At 33.3% G+C, this 20,200-nt stretch overlaps 2 protein-coding genes across 7 annotated transcripts; one reads left to right on the forward strand and one right to left on the reverse strand.

Annotated features, from left to right (window-relative positions):
* The first annotated feature begins 1,248 nt into the window (after window positions 1-1,248).
* Window positions 1,249-20,124, forward strand: LOC105222950 (uncharacterized). Its single transcript, XM_011200520.4, has 9 exons — window positions 1,249-1,663; window positions 1,722-1,862; window positions 1,919-2,398; window positions 3,604-3,605; window positions 17,953-18,208; window positions 18,259-18,390; window positions 18,468-18,548; window positions 18,599-18,931; window positions 18,999-20,124. The coding sequence occupies exons 1-9, from the start codon at window positions 1,379-1,381 to the stop codon at window positions 19,980-19,982; spliced, it is 2,694 nt and encodes an 897-aa protein (XP_011198822.2). The 5' UTR covers window positions 1,249-1,378; the 3' UTR covers window positions 19,983-20,124.
* Window positions 8,096-16,536, reverse strand: LOC105222951 (zinc finger protein 878). Of its 6 annotated transcripts, none has more exons than XM_049455678.1 (5): window positions 16,050-16,535; window positions 15,861-15,992; window positions 13,055-13,435; window positions 12,274-12,396; window positions 8,096-9,114 (listed from the first exon to the last, which is right to left on the reverse strand). In XM_049455678.1, exons 1-5 carry the CDS (start codon window positions 16,320-16,322, stop codon window positions 8,137-8,139), a joined length of 1,887 nt encoding a protein of 628 aa, XP_049311635.1. In that variant the 5' UTR covers window positions 16,323-16,535; the 3' UTR covers window positions 8,096-8,136. The 6 variants fall into 6 exon arrangements, with proteins under 6 accessions (XP_049311635.1, XP_049311636.1, XP_049311640.1 ...); XM_049455679.1 differs by having other exon boundaries at window positions 12,274-12,393; window positions 16,050-16,528; XM_049455683.1 differs by lacking the exon at window positions 16,050-16,535 and adding an exon at window positions 15,529-15,793.
* Window positions 20,125-20,200: the final 76 nt, after the last annotated feature.

Below are 20,200 nucleotides of genomic sequence, written 5' to 3' on the forward strand. Positions count from 1 at the left end.
TTCTGTGACAGTCACAATCTGTTACATTTCGTTATTCAGAAATGTTTTTACACTTGAATGAAAATAAGTAACTCGATAACAAATATTAAAATTTCTATAAAATAGTCAAAAAACAGTATTACCAATAAAAATAAAAATATATGTCGACTTTTAGCTTTGACAGACGAGCAAAATTAATGCTCATTAAAATTGTATGGTGACAGATGGCAGAATTGTGCATTTAGACAGCTGATTGTGAAACTTATTTATTTATCGAAAAAGCACAAGAAATAAAAATGGATAAGAAAAAATTATTAATGGCAATTTTATTTTTGGAAAATCAATATAAATTTAACGAAAAAATTCGTTTATTATTAAATACGTTAAAAGAAAAGAGTGCAATTAAAAGAAATACTTGATTGTGACGCGAAAAAAATGTGTGCGACAAAATTTAGAATATTAGAAAAATTGATCGCAAACCATGCGTTGATTATTATCTGCCATCTAAAAATATCAAAATTTGTTTTTGTTAATATACTGATTCATAATTATGTGAATTATAATTTAATTAGCAAAATAAAACTGCTTACCTCTGATGCAGTAAACGCAAAGGAGGTGACAGACTTCAAGCGACATATGTCAAAAAATAGTAAAAATCCGCAATTTTGTTGCTTACTTTTGGTAAATTCAGCTAAATGCAAGAAATTCTTGTGCCTCACAAATTTGCATTAACATGGATTCAAATGCAAATTAATGGGCAATTTAATTCAAATTAATCCCGCTAATACAAATTAGCGCTGTCGTCTGTCAGGAAGTTCTCCAGATCAATAATATATATCTCGATATTTGCGTTTAAAGTTGAAAATTACCACATTTGAATTACGTACACTTATATTTTTAATTTTTTTGTTCACTTATTAGTTTGTATACATTTTTTTTACATTATATAGTGCAAACATATATTTTACGTATGTATTATGCAAATATACTTAATACAATAGAAGTATATTAGAAAAGTGTGAATAATAATTAAGAATTAAAAAATATTTTGGTTCACCGCCTTCATTAAGCATACAAGAATTTGAGAATATGATAATTTGTCAGACGTGTAAACGCAATGAACGACAACAAATAAAAATTTGGGGATAATGAGTGACAAAAGAGTCCCCGTTTGAACAGCGTCAAAACGAAATTTTATTTCTGGCAAAAGAAGCGTCCGTTTCAAATGTGGTACTACGTGTTCGCCTTAAGTACTATCGATAGCAGTGAATATTCGATTTATTATTCTTATCCCGAGAAAAGAGTTTTGGTTTGGATGTTATTGTACGTGTTTTCATTTTAAACCAGTAGAATAAGGATTTTTTGGTGTTCTTGTAATTAAAATTTGGATGAAAAGCACATGATGGCGTTGGGTTTTGAAAAACAAATAATTGAATGTAGTAAATTAAAGAAATGTGGAGAAATAACTACAATGCTGTCAGTGGGAAAGAAAGAATTTTTCTTGAACTGCGAATTTTGTGATTATTCCTTTTTGCAATTGGAGAATTTTATGCAACACATGTGCGAAGACCACTTAGTCGAAATAAATCAAGCGAAGGTAGAGGAAGTGGAAAATGAAATTGATCAATATGATGAAGAAATAGAAGACTTGGAAGAATGTCTAAATTCGGTAAAAAATTTAGAGGTAACTAATATCAGCATTTAAAGTAAATTAAGATAAAACCAAAACTTATGTTTTACAGGAGGAGGATGATGACGATTATAATATGAGAGACTTTGAAAGAGTCGAAATTGAACTGGATACAAGTGAAATTAAGCCTTCTGTTGTTATTAAAGAGGAATTAACTCCAAAAGATTTCGTTAACGAAGACAGTATGGAAAATGTAAGTCTCATTTAAATTTTCCGGAAACAAATTAATTTGTATATTCTTTATTTTAGGACAACTTTGAAATTAATGAGAACCATGAATTGGCAGAGCATGAATACAAATCTAGCAGTGATTTTGACTACGAAGATTCTTATAATTTTGAAGAAAGCGATACTAAGCCGCCTGAAAACAGTTCAAAAACTAAATCTAGTAACTGTGACGCAAAACGAAGATTTATTATAGAACTTATAGAAGTATATCATTCATGCAGGGCACTGTGGGATTCGAAGTGCGACTCTTATACCGATAGATTGGTACGCAATCAACAATATGATATCTTACTTGAAAAATATAAAGAAAAGTATCCAAATGCTACAAAAGATGACGTCAGGCAAAAGATTTTTAGATTGCGTACAACTTTTCGACGAGAATCCAAACGGATATCGGCCTTTGAGAAGTCAACTCTTTACTATTTTGATGCAATGTCATTTTTGTTGGACAACGATAAGCGTGATGAGTATATCGAAAGAAGAAAATTGGAAAGATCAGAGGTAAGATATGAAATGAATAGCCCTATTCTAATGCCCTGAGGTAGGTGAGGTTTTTGTTATTTGTGAGGTTTTCGTATGTTGAGGTGAATTCAAAAGCACAAATGCTCATAACTTCCTACATTTTGCATATAAGCACCAAATTTAATAGATTTGCAGAATTACTCGTTTTTCTTGGTTGTTCATTTTTTTAATTTGTCTTGCTTGTTTTAGTAAAATAGCTGGTTCATAGCAAAGTGCTTTTTTCTTGTGAGGTTTGAGCAAGAATTGTGACGTTATTCAGAATTCTGCCGCTACAACAACAACAAGGTTATTCGCAAACCCGTTGTGCGGTTTTCTCAGATTAGGGCTGTAATACGTTAAAGGACAATAAGTAATATTATAAAATAAAGGAACTCGCTTCGTTCGCAATCAAAGATAAAGTCAATGATATTACTTGTACTGCTTTTTAATTATCATATGTTATTGTAAATAACCTTCGTCTAATCATTTTTTAATTATTTCCAGTATAATTGTAAACAATTCATAAAGAAACCCCCTCCTGCAGAAAGCCTTTTGAATGACGACCAATTTATTACGCTTGCTAAAATATACCAGAGATATCCAAGCCTTTGGGATGAAAATGATATAGCGTATCGATTCAGTAACCGACGTCGGGAAGCCTCAAAATCTGTTTATGAAGAATTTAAGAGTGAAACCGGTTTAAATTTAGAGAAACAGGAATTGGAAAGAGAAATCCTACGGTTACGAAAAGCTTGCTCCATTGAAAAGAAAGAAAAAATATTGTGCAAACAAAAAGATATCGAATATAAGCCTGCATGTCCTTATTACGAACACATTACATTCCTGGAAGTTGATGTAAATCCATATGTATGTACAATATGTGAAAAAGTAGTTTCTGGTTCTGGTCTGTATAAAGTACATTTAGCATCTCATGATGGTTCGCTTCCATTTAAATGTCATATTTGCGGACATGGATTTAAATTAGCAACAAATTTAACTGTACATTTACGAAGGCATGTGCATGACTACACTTATAGTTGTCAAATTTGTAATAAGCCATGTGCAACCACAACAGAGTTAAAGGTTCATATGCGTTTTCATACAGGAGAAAAACCCTATGTTTGTGACATATGTGGAAATAAATTCCAAACAGCATCAAAATTTAATACACATATGCGGCGTCATGAAAATCGACCACGTCATAGATGTGAAGTATGCGGAAAAGGTTTCTACACCAAAGGACTATATAGGGAGCACATGAGCGTTCACCGAGCTACAAGAGACCAAATATGCGATATATGCAACAAAGGATTCAAAAGCCCCATGCAATTAAAACAACACAAACGTATACATGACGCCTTCAAAAAATATGTATGCAAAATTTGTGGAAAACGTTTTGCCCAGTACGCTGGTCTAAGTGGGCATATGAAGTCACATGGCACAAAGTTAACCGCGAAAAAAACACCCGAAGAATTAAATGAATTTGCAGAAGTTTTCTTCGGTGAAAATTCAGATACGAAGAGTCAAGATACATACGGAATCAATGATGTATAATTGTAAAGGTTATTAATTTATTTTCATAATGTGCATAAAGTATGTAATCGGTACTAAGGAGCAAACGTTTTCTATGAGCTTAATTCAGGCATAAAATAAAAATATTGTTTCAAAGCTTATGACCTTTTACAATTACAACATTTTGCCAAATGAGAGTATTAGTTTTTTCTTAAAAAGTTTTTTTTTTTTATTAATTTAAGCACATTGGTTAGCATTATGTTTCCAGAAAAAAACTGATTAATGCATTTTTTTTTATACAAATGTTCATATACAAAAAAATTAAAAAAAAAATTTACGTACAGGGTCATTTTGTGAAGAAACTTAAGGGGCTATACCAGTGTAACCCATGAAAAAATATACGAATTGATAATTTTCAATCAATCAAAAAGTAACCGACGTCGGGAAGCCTCAAAATCTGTTTATGAAGAATTTAAGAGTGAGACCGGTTTAAATTTAGAGAAACAGGAATTGGAAAGAGAAATCCTACGGTTACGAAAAGCTTGCTCCATTGAAAAGAAAGAAAAAATATTGTGCAAACAAAAAGATATCGAATATAAGCCTGCATGTCCTTATTACGAACACATTACATTCATTGTATAGTATATTTATTCAACACTACTCGGTGTTAATTTGATTTTAGTCGATCGGTCAATTTCTCGTTGAGTTATGAAGTTAGTTATTTTGAAAAATGTTTCGAGAAAAACGCGCTTAAAGTTTCACTTACATATATATGTTCATACCTGCGAGCGGTCGCTCTTTAGAACGTTACGATTCAAAAACCTTGCCGATATTTTTGGAAATATAAACTATCGAAAAAGCAAAAAAAAAATTTTTTTTTTGAAAGTGACACTGGTATAGCTCCTTAACTAAATATATTCTCTCTCATATATAAAAACACAAATTGATTATCATATTTTATACATACATACAATTGTATACTTACAACCATTTTCTCATTTTCTAAAGTAATAAAAAAAACAGAAGGATAAAAAACAAAAGAAAAATCACAAAAAAGTATACGTAAAGTTTTGGAATATTATGTTACAACTTTTTTTGAGTAAATTAATATTAACTATTTACTAGAAAAGGCCGAAGCATTTTCGGACTGCACGTCTGTGTCTTTTTTTTTCAATTATCTCACATTTAGCCATCAAAACCCATTTTTGTGGACCACATTTCGACACGTCTTCGTGAGCGTAATACTTCGTCTTGTATTTTTGGTGTCGGTTACCTAGGTTCTGCATGTATGACACAGTAATAACGTTCATCCCTGGCAGTTAATTTTTTCGAACACCCTAAACCTCCAAAGAGGTCTAAACCAAGCGAAGGGGTGGTGTAGGGAGGTTGAACTGTATATCAACCCCTCCAAGACGACCGCAATCTCGTTTACGAGACGCAGGTCCCTACCCGGTCTTAGGAATCCTAGGCGGTGGCATGGGCTTCAATAGCGTCGCAAACTTCGGTTAAGACCAAACTATTGAAACTACAGCGTCTAGCCTGTGTCTGCATGACGGGTGCAATGCGCACCTGTCCCACGGCGGCACTGGAGGTTCTGCTTGAACTGACACCGCTTCATTTGGTTATCGGTCAGGTAGCCAAGCACACACTTCTGCAAATAACGGCAGAGAGGTGTGGAAAAGGCAAGGTAGTCTCGTCCCGGAGGATGGAAAAGATAAGTGGCCGCATACCATTGGCATTGGGGACAACGCTACCAAAACAATTAACTTCCGGAAAATATTTAAGGTCACCCTTGGCAGTAAGGACGAATGGAAAGATTCCAACCTCGAACTGATTCTGAGGAATAGCACGTTAAGGTGGTACACAGATGACTCGAAAATGTCGGAGGGAATCGGCGCAGGGATTGTGGGCCCACGCACTAAGCTCTCCATACCCATGGGAGAGTTGCCGAGCATTTTGCAGGCAGAAGTTTTTGCCATAAGCCGGTGTTTAGATATAAACCTCCATCGCAATAAGCGAATAGCCATTCTCAGCGATAGTCAAGTGGCGCTAAAGGCGATCTCTTACGAGATCAAATAACTACTAGTGTAGGAGTGCAGGGAAAGGCTGAACAGCCTTGCAGAACAGAGCCAGGTACACCTAATCTGGGTGCCTGGCCACAAAGGTATAGCCGGCAACGAACTGGCTGACGAGCTCGCCCGCTCCGCAGCCTCCACAAAGATGGTAGGACCCGAACTCTTTATGGGGGTAGGTCACCATACCATGAAAGAGCTGCTCCGCAAGGAAGAAGCAGTTGGCAGAGAGGAGTATTTGTACCAAACTCACGGTATGAGACATACCAAGCTTCTAATGGGAGGTAACAACTTGAGAAGGTTCAAAGCTGTGATAAACCTCCTCAGGAACAAACTCAGATTACTGGTCGCATGGTACACTGGCCACTGCAAACTGAATAGGGATCTGTATAGCATGGGCCTATCCTCTTGTGCAAGCTGCCGGTTCTGCGATAGGGAGCCTGAAACCCCGGAGCACCTGCTGATCGACTGCACAGCAGTCTGTAGACGCAGGATTAAGGCTCTTGGATCGATATTTCCGGATAGGGATCACATTGCCTTACTTTCACCCGGTAAGCTATTGGATTTCATTCATGTGCTGGGGCTAAGTGGGTCAATGTGAATCAGGAGAGGGCACAATAGACCAAAGGTCGCGGTGCATTCCTCATCTTTGAAATCAATCAATCAATCAACCTAAACGTGGTTTTACTTGCAAAGTTCCAGAATTTCCAATTGTTTGAATTATCTTTACACTCGATGAAGGTTTGTTAATAATTCGGCCAAGTGCATGTGCTCTATTCCCCTTTAAATACACACAATGTCACAATCAGATGGAATGTATGGAAGGTGTGAAGGACTTTGCTACGCCAAATATTAAATCTTTATAACATCGTTGAACATTTTATTTAAGTTGGATTTTCAGAGCATGAATAGTTGCGAAAGTTGTGTGTACGTAAACTTTTTTGTATAGCACAAAATAAAAAGTGAATTTTCGGCCAGAATGTACATGTTGATTTATTTTTTAAATTAGTAGCTGTCTGCGAATTGCGAACTCATGACTTAAATTACTTTTGAAATATAGATAAACAAAATTTAAAAACAGCTAATTCCCTTTTTTTGGTGCGTTTTGATAAAGTAACCATTCCACTTGCAGAAAATAAACGAAATCGTTTTAACACTAAGCTACACTTTATACATCACAAGTAATAATTTGCTCATGTTTGTGGATGTAGACGCAAAAATTAAATAAAATGCTAATAAGACAACTGCGACGGAATAAGGAAGGTACAAAGCGGTAAATGAGTTTTTAGAGCAGCTACAGATTAATCCTCTGAGTACTGATGTGTTTATGAGAAAGTAAAATAAATGTATTTTAATAGAATCTAGAATGAAAATTTCTCCGAAGGATCTATGCACTTAATTAAATTGAAATGTGTAGAATAAGAAAAATAATATAACATTCCCAAAAATATTTTTTACAACAAACACATCATTTTAAGAACAATATGCATATTGATCTTCTTCTTTAATGACGTAGACAGCGCTTACGCGGTTATAGCCGAGTTGACAACAGCACGCCAATCGTTTCTTCTTTTAGCAATTTGACGCCAATTCGAGATACCAAGTGCAGTCAGATCCTTCTACACTTGATCTCTTCAACGGAGTGAAGGTCTTCTCTTCGTCTCATTATTCCCGCCCTACTCAGTCCGATGTAGCATCTATTGACAAACCATACTGCGGTGGCGAGGCTGACGTTTTTGTTAGTGTTAATGCTGGTGCCAAAATGGACCCAAGTCGCAAGTGCGACAATTGTTTGTTTGATGACAGGAGATATTTCATCTTGCCCTCGTTCACTACCGGACCCATTTTTTTGCCACCCCTGTTTTAGTGAAACGCAAAACTTTACATAGCCAGAAAAAATTCGTTGTTGTAGCAGCAGAAAATATTCTTCAATTAATTTTTGAGAATATTACCGAATCTACAGCCGGATTAAAGTCTGTCACCCATTCCTGTTACGACCCAACTGTTGTGAAAATTATTATATTAAAAACGGAAGAAAGATTTTGATATATAATCAATTTAAATTTTTAGTTTTTTTTTTTTAAACTAATACTAATTTATACTTATGTATATGTACATATTTAGTAGAGTTTTTAAGCGCAGAAATGTTTAGTCCTATAAAAAATTGTCAGGAACGCTCGCAGATAATTTTGTGCCATGCGTTTTCATATGCCCACTGAGGCCGGCATATTGAGCAAAGCGCTTTTCACAAAATTTGCAGGCATACTTTTTCTCGGCGTTATGGATAAGCTGATGCTGGCGTAATTGTTTATTGCTAGTGAAACCTTTATCGCATATCTCGCATATTTTGTCTCTGATATTCCGATGAATACTCATGTGCTCGTTTAATGTTCCTGTTTCATAAAATGTTTTAGGGCACAGTTTACATTTGTGACGCGGTCGATTCTGGTGACGCAGCGTATGCACTAAAAGTTGGGAAGATGTTCGAGACTTTTGCCCACAAATATAACAAACGAAGGGCCTTTCGCCGGTGTGCGAACGCATATGAATTTTCAATTCGGTCGTTGTGGCGCAGGGCTTATTGCACACCTCACAATTATACGTGTAATCATGCACGTGCCTCCGTAAGTGCACAGTTAAATTAGATGCTAACTGAAAACCATGTCCACAAAGATGGCATTTAAATGGCAGTGAACCATCATGAGAAGCGACATGCACCTTGTATTGACCCAAACCCGATAATAACTTATCACATATTTTGCATTCGAAAGGTGGCACGTCAACCTCGAGATAGGCTATCTGCTGATAATATGGACAGTTGGGTATGAACTTTAACTTGTCTCTTTTGCAATGAATTTTTTTTCTCTTTTCAATCGAACAAGATCTACGCAGCCGCACAATTTGACTTTCCAAATCCTCTAAGGTTAAGTTCAGGCCAGATTTTTCAGTGAATTCCTTGTGTACAGATTTTAATGCTTCCTCGCGCCTATTCCTAAACCGGTATGCGATATCCTCTTCATCCCAAAGGCACCTATTCGCCTCATATATTTCAGCCAAAAGTTTGTAGTGTTCATCTTTTAGCGTAATATCCGTAGTTATCGTCATTTTCATAATCGCTGCCTTTGATTTAACCTGAAATAAGAGAATATATGTAATGTATTTTAAAATATCTGCGTTCAAATCGGTGAAGACTTCTTATGAACAAATACATAGTGAAGACGTAAAGACGAAAGGTCTAAAAAGACCACCTTCAAATCACCTTCCCACCTTCAAAAAGAGAATAGAAGGATTGAGAGCACCTTTTCAACTACTGCTAATATCAAGTATTTTTACAAAATTTTATAGGCTTAACCTTTAAGGTCTATCATAAATACTAATATACACTACTTCAACAAACAATAAATAAAACAATGTTTTGAGACCAATATTATTTGAGATTTATTTATTTATTACCGCTTTTTCTTAAAAATTTTAAATTGTTTTTAAAATTAACTTATAACCAATTATATTTAAGAGGAAACTAAAACCCACGAAAGTAAAGAAAACTTAATTCTTTGCCACAAAAAAATGTTAACAACTATTAATAATGAAGTTATCACTTCAATACGCCTTAAACACTTTCAATTGTGAATAATTATAGACATGTTTTCCTGAGCCAGTGAATGTAATTCTAAAATGCAAGCGAATAACCTTAAGTTCCAATGTAACCGAATATAAATATTTTTAAACAGCCAAAAACCTGGGCTGAGCCTACCGTTTGATAACTTCGATCTTGAACCTTACAACCCAAGAGGGTATTAACTAGCCGCTACAACAACTATTAAACAGCGGGTATGACCATGCAACGCCAAAATTGTTACAACAAAAACGCATGGATGTTTATAGGATATATTTCAGCTAATATAATACTTAACCTATACATGGTTTCTTGTTTTTATAAATGCAGGTGATATTTTATTTTGTTATAAAATATAAATATATTTTTATATATTAAAAAGTTCATAAAACTTATGTTTAAGTTAAATAAAATTTAATGGTTCAAATTAATATTATGAGAATTGTATGGGAGTAACATTTTAACCGTACAAGAAATATTTAAATAAATTAAACACTGAAAGATTTTACATGACTTAAATGCGTTCCAGACGAACATCCCATTTTACTATTATTTTGAATATTTGATATTTCTTACACTTTTTAAGTTAATAAAACATATTTCTATTGCAAACAATGGGACCCATCCCCTGTTTAAGTTGCTGAAAGCTTTGTACCATGTGTTTTCATATGCCCTTTAAGGCCAGCCGACTGTGAAAAGCGTTTTTCACAAAATGCACAAGCATATTTCTTTTCTGCAGCATGTATTAATTTATGTTGACATAGATGCTTTTTGGTTTTAAATCCTTTTTGGCATACATCGCATATATAATTACGGACTTGTGAGTGCGAAAGCATGTGATCTTTTAAAGTTCCCTTTTCGATAAAAGTCTTTGAACAGATCTTACATTGGTGGCGTCGTCGATTTTGGTGCCGCAAAGTGTGTATAAATAAGTGTGATGCAGTTGAACGTCTTTGGCCACAGATAGAGCAAACGTAGGGCTTTTCACCTGTGTGGAACCGGACATGTATTTTTAAATCTGTGGATGTAGCGAAAGATTTACTGCATATATCACAAGTATACGTGTAGTCCTGTACATGCCTTCGTAAATGTATGGTTAGATTACTTGCCAGCTGAAACCCATGTCCACACAGCGAGCATATAAATGGCAGCGAACCATCATGAGATGCTACATGCACTTTCAGTTTACCCAAACCAGGAAACAATGTTTCACATATTGTGCATTCGAAAGGTGACACATCCACTTCGAGATATTCAATATGCCGATAATATGAGCAGTGAGGTTTGAATTTTGTATTATTTCTTTTACAAAGAATTTTTTGTCGCTTTTCTATCGAAGTTATTTTTCGCAGTCTTACAATTTCACTTTGCAATTCATTATTAGTTAAGCTTAAGCCACACGTTTCATTGCATTTTTCTAGTATGGAATTTAATGCTTCTTTATGTCTATTGCCAAACCGATATGCGATATCATTTTCATCCCATAGACAAGTGTGTGTCTTGTATATATCCGCTAAAACCTGGCATTGTGTATCATTTAAAATGATATTTGGTATTGTTACTTTCGTGGGCTTCAGTATTGTTTTCGTCTGAAAAAAACCATTTGTAACAGTTACCATATATACCACCCAATATTATTTTTGAAATATTATATGTATATCATAATCCTTAATGTATAAACTTATCCTACATATTCCTACATACACACATAGGTGTATATGTGTGTAAGTATATATCACATAGTATTCACTTTTCATAGCCATAAGCATTTCGTTAACTTGTAAAATATTGACAAAAGTGGATTATGTTTATGGCACTTTATGCGTTTACGATTAATGTCGCTTTAGGTGCGTGTCAATGGTTCGATCCCGAAGTTATTATTATTCAAGATATCGAAATTTTAACAGAACATTGTTTGCACGAACGGACAGTCACCTGGTTTTCAACTCACCTCGTCATCATGATCATTTACATATATATACAATAATACACTTCATCTCCTTTTTACACGGACTAATTCGAAACTTATTATTTTGATTTTACCATTCCCAGAATATTTTTTGTTTGTTCCTTTTAACAGTAATACATATACATAAGCATGAAAATTTTCATAACACGAATATGTATATTTTACATGTAGAATAAGATTATTTTACACGTTTTTCTTTTTTTGCAGGGATTATTTTTTAAATTGGCCATAATAGTTTTGCAGGAGTAATTTACTGTCTCAGTTAACAGTGCAAAAAGGAGATCAAGGTATATACTTAATACTAGATAGATATCTCGATTAGTTTTAGGTGATACAAATACTAAACTAAACACCAAAACTGTTATACTCATAGGAACATGCTGCGAGAGTATAAAAATGATTTCAAATGCATTAAAAACTACTCGATCACTTTTTGTATCTCATGGGTTGTTAAAATATTTCAAATTTTCAAGCAAAAAACATTTAACCCGACAAAAAAAATAAAATTTACATATGAATTTCGTAGGTTTGAATATGTTTCACAAATATTATAACACATATATCACAGAAAATAGACAAATATTTTTTTCTGAAATATATATTAAATAGCGTAATGTATACATTTCGTAATTCCCGCACTATAGGTAAAGTTATTATCCTGTACTATAAGTATAAATATAAATACTAATAATCGAAATAAACTTACTTGTGCTTCATATAAACTCTCGTTTCTTTTATCTTCACTATGCCCAGAATCTGAGACTTGAGTTTCTTCTAACTCTTTTTCGACATCAGAGTCATCTGATTTGTAAGAATTGCCAGTCAGCTGCCAATAAGAATACAATAAGAATTCGATATAGATCTTTTTGTGTACTTACTAAAAATGTTAAATAATTTGTTTTTTTTTTCTAGTGAAAATTACTAAAACCTTTTAATTTCGGTTGAACTACAAATAAGTTGTCGTGTACATTTTAAATATGTAACATCAATTAACTCAACGAACCGACCTTTCCGGGAGACATATTATTATTAATTATGAATTCCCCTTTCAGCTGGTTCTACGTTACCATCATTGTCCCAGATTTTATTAGGGCAAGAGCTGCTATTTCGAGAATATCAAAGGGTAAAATATATGCGAAGGAAATGGCTAGAGCACCCGAACTCTTGCAATATCTTCGCCGATGCAAGCAATTTATGGGATACTGTTAAATCTCTGTCCAATCATAGTAGACACCACGATAGGGAATTGCACATTACCTCGTACAATAATTATTGCACGATATTAACATCGAAAAATGCAAACGCAAGACATGCATGCGCCGCTAAACCCACATACTTAACACTCCGTTTCATTTAGTCCGACTCCGTCGGAACAAATCGTGCCTACCGTTACCTACCGCTAAGAGATTTAGATAAGTGGTATACGAATTCGAAAGGCAATATATAATTTATATCGTTTGCACTAAAAATATTAGTAGTATTATTACCTGATTGCTATTTAATTCAAGTGTATTTTTGGGCAGGACATGACTATTTTCTTCGAAGTAAGAGAAATTTTCCATTTCTTGTGGAATTTCTGAGTCATTACCACTTTCTTCGCTTTTAATTTTATCATCTTTTATAAATTTTTTATTTTTCTTTCCATTATCATTTCGCCGTCGATTAACTTTAGATATTCTTTCTACTTCAATAATTTTTTCAGATATCGTGAAGTTATCAGTAGATTCTTCACTATTGTATTCATCATCTAATAATTTGTTTTTATGCTGTTTTGTGTGCTGTCGGTTACGAGTGTTTTCTTTTTCAGATGGCAATTTCACCTTACTATATCCTTTTTGGAATTCATCTCCATGTAAATTATTTTCAAGCTATGAAGGGAGATCAAAAATACAAATCAAATTATGGTTTTGTTATCAAATTTGCTCATTATTTACTAAAATAGATTGCAAATAAAATGTATTTAAAAAAAAAAAAAAAGCTATGAATAGGTAAATAAAAAATATTTGTCCTATAATTAACTGATTCTGATAATTTTAAGAATGTAGAGTAACTAAGTTAAAATAGCGATTTATTTACATATATGTACAGCCATGGACACATAAATAGCACACTTGGTCATCAAATAAGAAAACATTTATTTATTCCTTAGGTTTATCACTTACGGATTTAAAGAGGAATGCGTTTTATTTTAAAAATTATTCACTTTAATATAACTATAACACTGAAACAATAAATATTTTATTATCGCCAAAAAAAGACGAAAACATCAATATCCTATATGACAGCTTGGACACATAAATAGCACAATCTGAAAAGGGGTTTAAAAAAAGGTCCAAAAACTTATAAAAATTATTAGAAAATTGCAAAATATTTTCGTTAGTACTTTCTACTATATCCATCATTTTTAAGCAACCGCTCACATCTTTGCTGCATGCTGTCCACCAGTTCTTGATATCGTTCCTTTGGGATTGAATACCAAGGCTCCTCAATTCCAGCCCATACATTATCAAAATTTTTGAATTTTTTGCTTGCTATTTTGAACTTTATATCAATTCATAAATTTTCTATTGGTTTCAGGTTTGGGATTTGCGCAGGCCACTCATAAATTTTAAATTTTTTATTGCCGAGACCATACTTTACTACCTTTGCGGTGTGTTTCGGATCATTGTCTTGCATAAATGTCCAGTTTATGGGCATGGATTGAAATACATTTTATTTTTCAGTATATCCAAAAACTAAAACTGGTCCATTTTACCATTTATTCGAACAATTGGCACGATGCCATGCCATGAAAACACGCCCCAGACCATGATACTTCCACCGCCGTGCTTAATGGTTTTTTTGGTATACCTAGGTTTAAGGGATTGACCTTGTGGACGACGTAAAAATGATTTTTCAACTGGAACCTTCCTATTTATCTTGGTTTTGTCGTTCAAAAACACGTTCTTCCAAAATTGTGCTGGTTTGTCTCCGTGGGCCTTTCCAAATGCCAGTCGAATTTTGATGTGGCGTTTTGACAGGAGTGGTTTCTTGCTGGTAATTTGTCCAAAAAGTTGAGATAAGTTGAGTCGTCTTCCTACAAGCTTTCTGGACACATCCACACCATATTCGTCATTAATTTCGATCATAATTTCTCTGGTTAACTTAAAAGGATCCGCTTTGCTCTTCCGTACTATGTATTTGTCAACACTAATATCGGTTTTACGTGGTTCTGGTTTTCTTGGTATATTTTTATTGACACAAGGTGGATCTGTTTTGTTGCATAAAGAGCATTTTATAACATTTTTGGAGAGCAATATTTTATTTTAGCAATTTTGACAGGATCTTTTCCTTTTTTGCTCATATTGGATATAAGGACTCCCCTTTCCGGCGTGGAATGTTTTTTTTCTTCTCATTTTAACGAAATATCGATGAAATAATTATAGATTCGCAGAATTAAATTAAAAATATGCGAGAACCTCACACAAAATTAAAAAAAAAGAACGAACTTCAAAATGTGCTATTTATGTGTCCACCTCAAATCAACACTATACGCAATAAAATTGTCGCGTACAAAATTTAATAGAAAATAAACAGTATTTTTATGCAGGGAAATGAGCCTCATAACAGTGACAAGTAGATACATACCAAATTTTTATTGTCCAGCTACTTTAGGATTAAAAAAAATTAGAATTAACATGGGATTCAGATGTGTGCTATTTATGTGTCCATGGCTGTATATAAAAATTAAAAATTTGTTATTCCGAAAACCACACAATAGGGGTATTCAGACCAGCCTTCTTAATTCGTTAGTCGTTATTCGGTAGTTTTTTACATGTATTTTGTTTTTGTAAAATTAACAGACTATCGTTCTACCAAGTAACGAACTATCCATCTGGCAAACTTGATCATTGTTTCGTTACTCGGTAATATCACATTAGCTGTTCTCCTGCTCCTCTGTACATCAATTTAAAGTACTTACCAGTAATAAATTTGATCTGCTCCACATAATTTTCAGTTAAATTACTGACAATTTTTGATTTTGCAATTTGTTGGGGCATTTTTACTCTTTAATAATATTGAATCAGCTGTTTCGGAATAAAATTTACCCTACTACCAAGGTAGAGCAAAAAGTATGTTCACAGTTAAGCGTTTTAACGGAGTATCAACTAACGAATTACCAAATGAACAGGCTTCAGTCTGAATACCCCTAATATATTTTATACAATCCGTTTCGGAAACTACATCTGTAAAAAGTATAATTTTTTTACCTAAATGGTTTTTCATAACAAAAAAATATATATCTAAATTTACCAGGTTCTCTTCATCCCAATATTCTTTGGTAAAATTATCTCCAATATCGAGAGGAACGTGTTCTTCAGACATGTCCATTTCAATTTCTACTTTTTCAAATCCTTTTAATATAAAATCATTGGTATTATTATACTGAAAGTAATGTTGATTAATTGATTTGCTTTTTCGATTTTACATTATTTAGCTTACATCGTCGATTTCTTCGGGGTCTGTGTTGTACTTTTCCTCCATCATTATTTCCTCCATTTCACTGGGTTCTTCTTTTAACTCATATCCAGGAAATTCGTTGTGATGGTCTTCATACATATGTCGGATAAAATTATCTAATTGAAGGAAAGTATATTCACAAAAACCACAATTCAAAAAAAAGTCCGGCTTTCCAATCGACAGCAATGTGGCTATTTCCCCGCATTTCTTGAAATCACTGCATTGAATTTTAGCATTGTTTCTCTCTATCTCCATGTTTAACGGTTTCAATTTTTTCTACCACTTGTTTTAATTTATAAACTTTACTCCTTTTATTTAAAAACTCCTCAACATAAGACCAAATTGTAAACAAATCTATTTAAAAAATAATTTAGATATGGGATTTATGGAATTTTACTCGATAACTATTCGAAATGTCGATTCAGAAAATGAAACTGCATGTTGCAAATAACCGTGCGATTCTGTACTGTGATACAATCTCAAGTCTCTACATTTGAGATTTTGAGTTAGAGACAATTTTTGAGACTAGAGATGATTTTGCTATTCTGTAAGTGACAGTCACAAAATCTATTACATTTCATTATTCAGAGATGTTTTTAAACTAGAATGACAACAAATATGTCGATAACAAATATTAAATTTTCTATAACATCGCCAAAAAACATAGTTATCAATAAAAATGAAAATATATGTTGACTTTGTTTCATAATATTTACGAAATTTATGTAAAATTTATGTAAATTTTATTTATTTTTAACTTTTTCGTGTTTGAGTTGCTTACAAAATATAAAAATACGACAATCGATTAATATCTATGATGATCTCTATTCAGTATATTCAAAATGGCAGACAAGAGCTCTTTTTAGCTTTGTGACCGGCTAACTACCAGGTCTCAATATTTTGAGACTAACGCTAGAGACTGTTTAGTGAATAGTAACTAGTCTCAAATTGAGACTTTGCCTCAAAATGCCTCAAATAGAGACTGGTTACAGAATCCCGCTATAAGTCTAAGTTACCACACAACAGTATTGATGCAATCACGTGTTGTAACTACCCCCACCGCGAGAAAAATGAGATTTTGTGTGCACACCATACACGACATACAAGTGTGCGCACCGATCGAAAAAAATTAAACATTTTCGCGAACATGGATTGGTATGCGCACAAGTTCATGGTAAATTGCAATCGCACACATACCGATCGCTCGCACATGTGTGCCGTGTATGGCCACTTTAAACCAGCTATTTTATAAAACAAGACAAAATATAGAAATCTGCAACCAAGAAAAGTGAGTAATTCTGAAAATCTATTAAATTTGGTTGCATATACATATACTAATTTCATTACTTTTTAGGATTTCAAAATGTGAAAGAACAACTTGGGCAGCTGCAACATTACTGGGTATTATTTCAATATAAATATCTTTTTATCCGCACATCCATTAAATACATACATACATATGTATATAATAATAAAATCAAGAGCGAATTATTCAAACATAAATATGTAAATATCTTTTCATTTATACTTAGAAGGAAGTAAAATGTACAAACACTGTAAGTTACATCACAAATTTGTGAGGTAATTGCGTGCATTTGTTCCTTTGAAATCACCTTAACATACGGAAAACCTCACAATAGTGAGTGTGGTGGTTTTTGTAAGGCTACAGGAATAGGGTCGTTAGTTAATCCTACCCTTTATGTCGGAAAAGCTACTTTTAAATTATATACGGCAACGTTGCACTACGCATTCAATCTGTTTGTTTACAAATATTGTTAAAATATTTCTTATGGGACTACTAGACAAATAATATTAAAAATATTTCTTAAAATTTCAATATTCACAATTCGTATAAAAACAGTAGTCTGTGTGCTGATTTACTTAGTGCTGCTCTAATGACTATGGATTATAAAAAGGAACAAATAAAATGTGGAGAAATATCTGCTTTATTATCTGCAGAAAATCAAAAATTTTTTCTGAATTGTGTGTTTTGTGAATATACTTTCCTTCAGTTGGAAAAATTTATTCATCATATGTGCGAAGACCATTTTCCTCAAAATCAAAATGCCAAAGATATCGACCACCAAGCGTCAACAACCATTAAGGAAATCGATGTGTCGGATGATAAAATGGAACTGGAGGTAACCATAAGTATGTTTACAAAATTTTGGTAAAAATTGAATTTTTACAGGATGAAGATGAAAATGATTGCTATTTAAATGGCTTCGAAAGAGTTGAAATAGAATTAGATTCTGAAGATATGAGCAATGAAGTAGATAAAGATGCGGCTCTGCCAGAAGAATATGGGGACGGATTCAGTGATGTAAAAGAATTGATAACAGATAAAAATCTTATATCTTATTCCAATTTTAATAAGGAAACTATATTTCAACTTTATAGGATAATAATTTTGAGGAATCCGTAGATACCGATTATTCTGATGATGCTCCTAATGACTCAGTAATTTATAGAAATGAGCAGGTAAGCTTTAGTGTATAAAGTAATAATAAATATTAAAAATTCATTTACAGGTGAATGATCTTAAAAATTTGTTCCAAACTACCAAGATGACAGATATATTTTCTAGTTATGCAAAATACCCAGCATTATGGGATAAAAGAATTAGGCAACCAACAAAAAAAGAGAAAGAGAATTTATTAAAAGATATAGCCTCAAGTGTTGGTATGCCAGAAGAATGGAAAAATATTCAGAAGTTAGTTGCAAAATTCCGATTTAAACTTCATACTGAGATTATTCGAATGCAAATTTATGAAGCCAAAGGTCGGGAATACACCCCCGCTTGGCTAACAGACCTCAAATCCTTTATAAAACAAAAACCGCGTTTGCAGAAACAAGCGAAAAAGGTATGATAAGTCCTACGAAATGGAATTAGACTTTACATAAATGAACTAATATTATAATTTTTTTCAGGAACCTGTAGAAATTAGAAAAACTATTTCAAACCCGCCCCTATTAACTGATGATCAGTATATCGCTTTAGCCAAACTTTATAAAAAGTTTCCATGTCTTTGGGATGAAAATGACATTACATATAGGTTTAATAATCGACGCAGTGATGCTTTGGAATGTATACATAATGATTTCAATTTGGATACTGGATTAAGTATGACACAAAAGGATATAGAAAGTGAAATTGCGAAACTGCGAAAAATATGTTCAGACGAAAAGAAACAAAAATTACGTTGTAAACGAAACAAAATTGCTTATAAATCACCATACTCTTACTACGATCACATTGCTTTTATTGAAGTAAATGTGGCGCCCTATGAATGCTCAATATGTGGAGAAATACTTTCCAGTTTAGGACAATATAAGATACATTTATCAACCCACAATGGGTCCTTACCATACAAATGTCACATATGTAGTCACGAATTTAAGATTGCCGCTAACTTAACTGTACACTTACGTAGGCACGTACATGACTACACATATAATTGTGAAATATGTAGCAAATCTTGTGCGACATCAACAGATTTAAAAATACATATGCGCTCGCACACAGGTGAGAAACCCTACTTTTGTGATATATGCGGCAAGAGTCTACGAACATCATCTTTATTTAGTACGCACATGCGACGTCATGAAAACCGACCTCGTTACAATTGCGAGTATTGCGACAAACCTTTCTACACAAAGGGTTTATTAACAGAACACATGAACGGACATATGAAAGTTAAAGACAAAATTTGTAATGTGTGCAATAAAGGATTTACAACTAGGAAACAATTACGTCAGCACACATATATTCATGATAAAGAAAAGAGATTTGTTTGCAAGATTTGTACGAAACGTTTTGCCCAACACGCAGGTCTTAGCGGACATATGAAATCACATGGAACATCATTAGCAAACTTAAACAAGTCGCTGATTGACCAGTCCATGAATAGTTGATAATAGTTAAATAAGAATAACAATGGAACTGCATTAATTAATTTTTAAATTTTCCCTTCATTCGTTAAAACTTCCTGAAAGGAATTACATATAAATTTATCAAAGAAAAAAGTTCTCACAAATAAAATTAATATTTTCTAAAAAATACCTTATGTATTATTACTAACTGTTATTCATTTTATTTCACCGCTCATTTCTAAATATTTTTACGAGAAATC

This window comes from Bactrocera dorsalis, chromosome 4 (genome assembly GCF_023373825.1).
Source record: "Bactrocera dorsalis isolate Fly_Bdor chromosome 4, ASM2337382v1, whole genome shotgun sequence".
Lineage (NCBI taxonomy): Eukaryota > Metazoa > Arthropoda > Insecta > Diptera > Tephritidae > Bactrocera > Bactrocera dorsalis.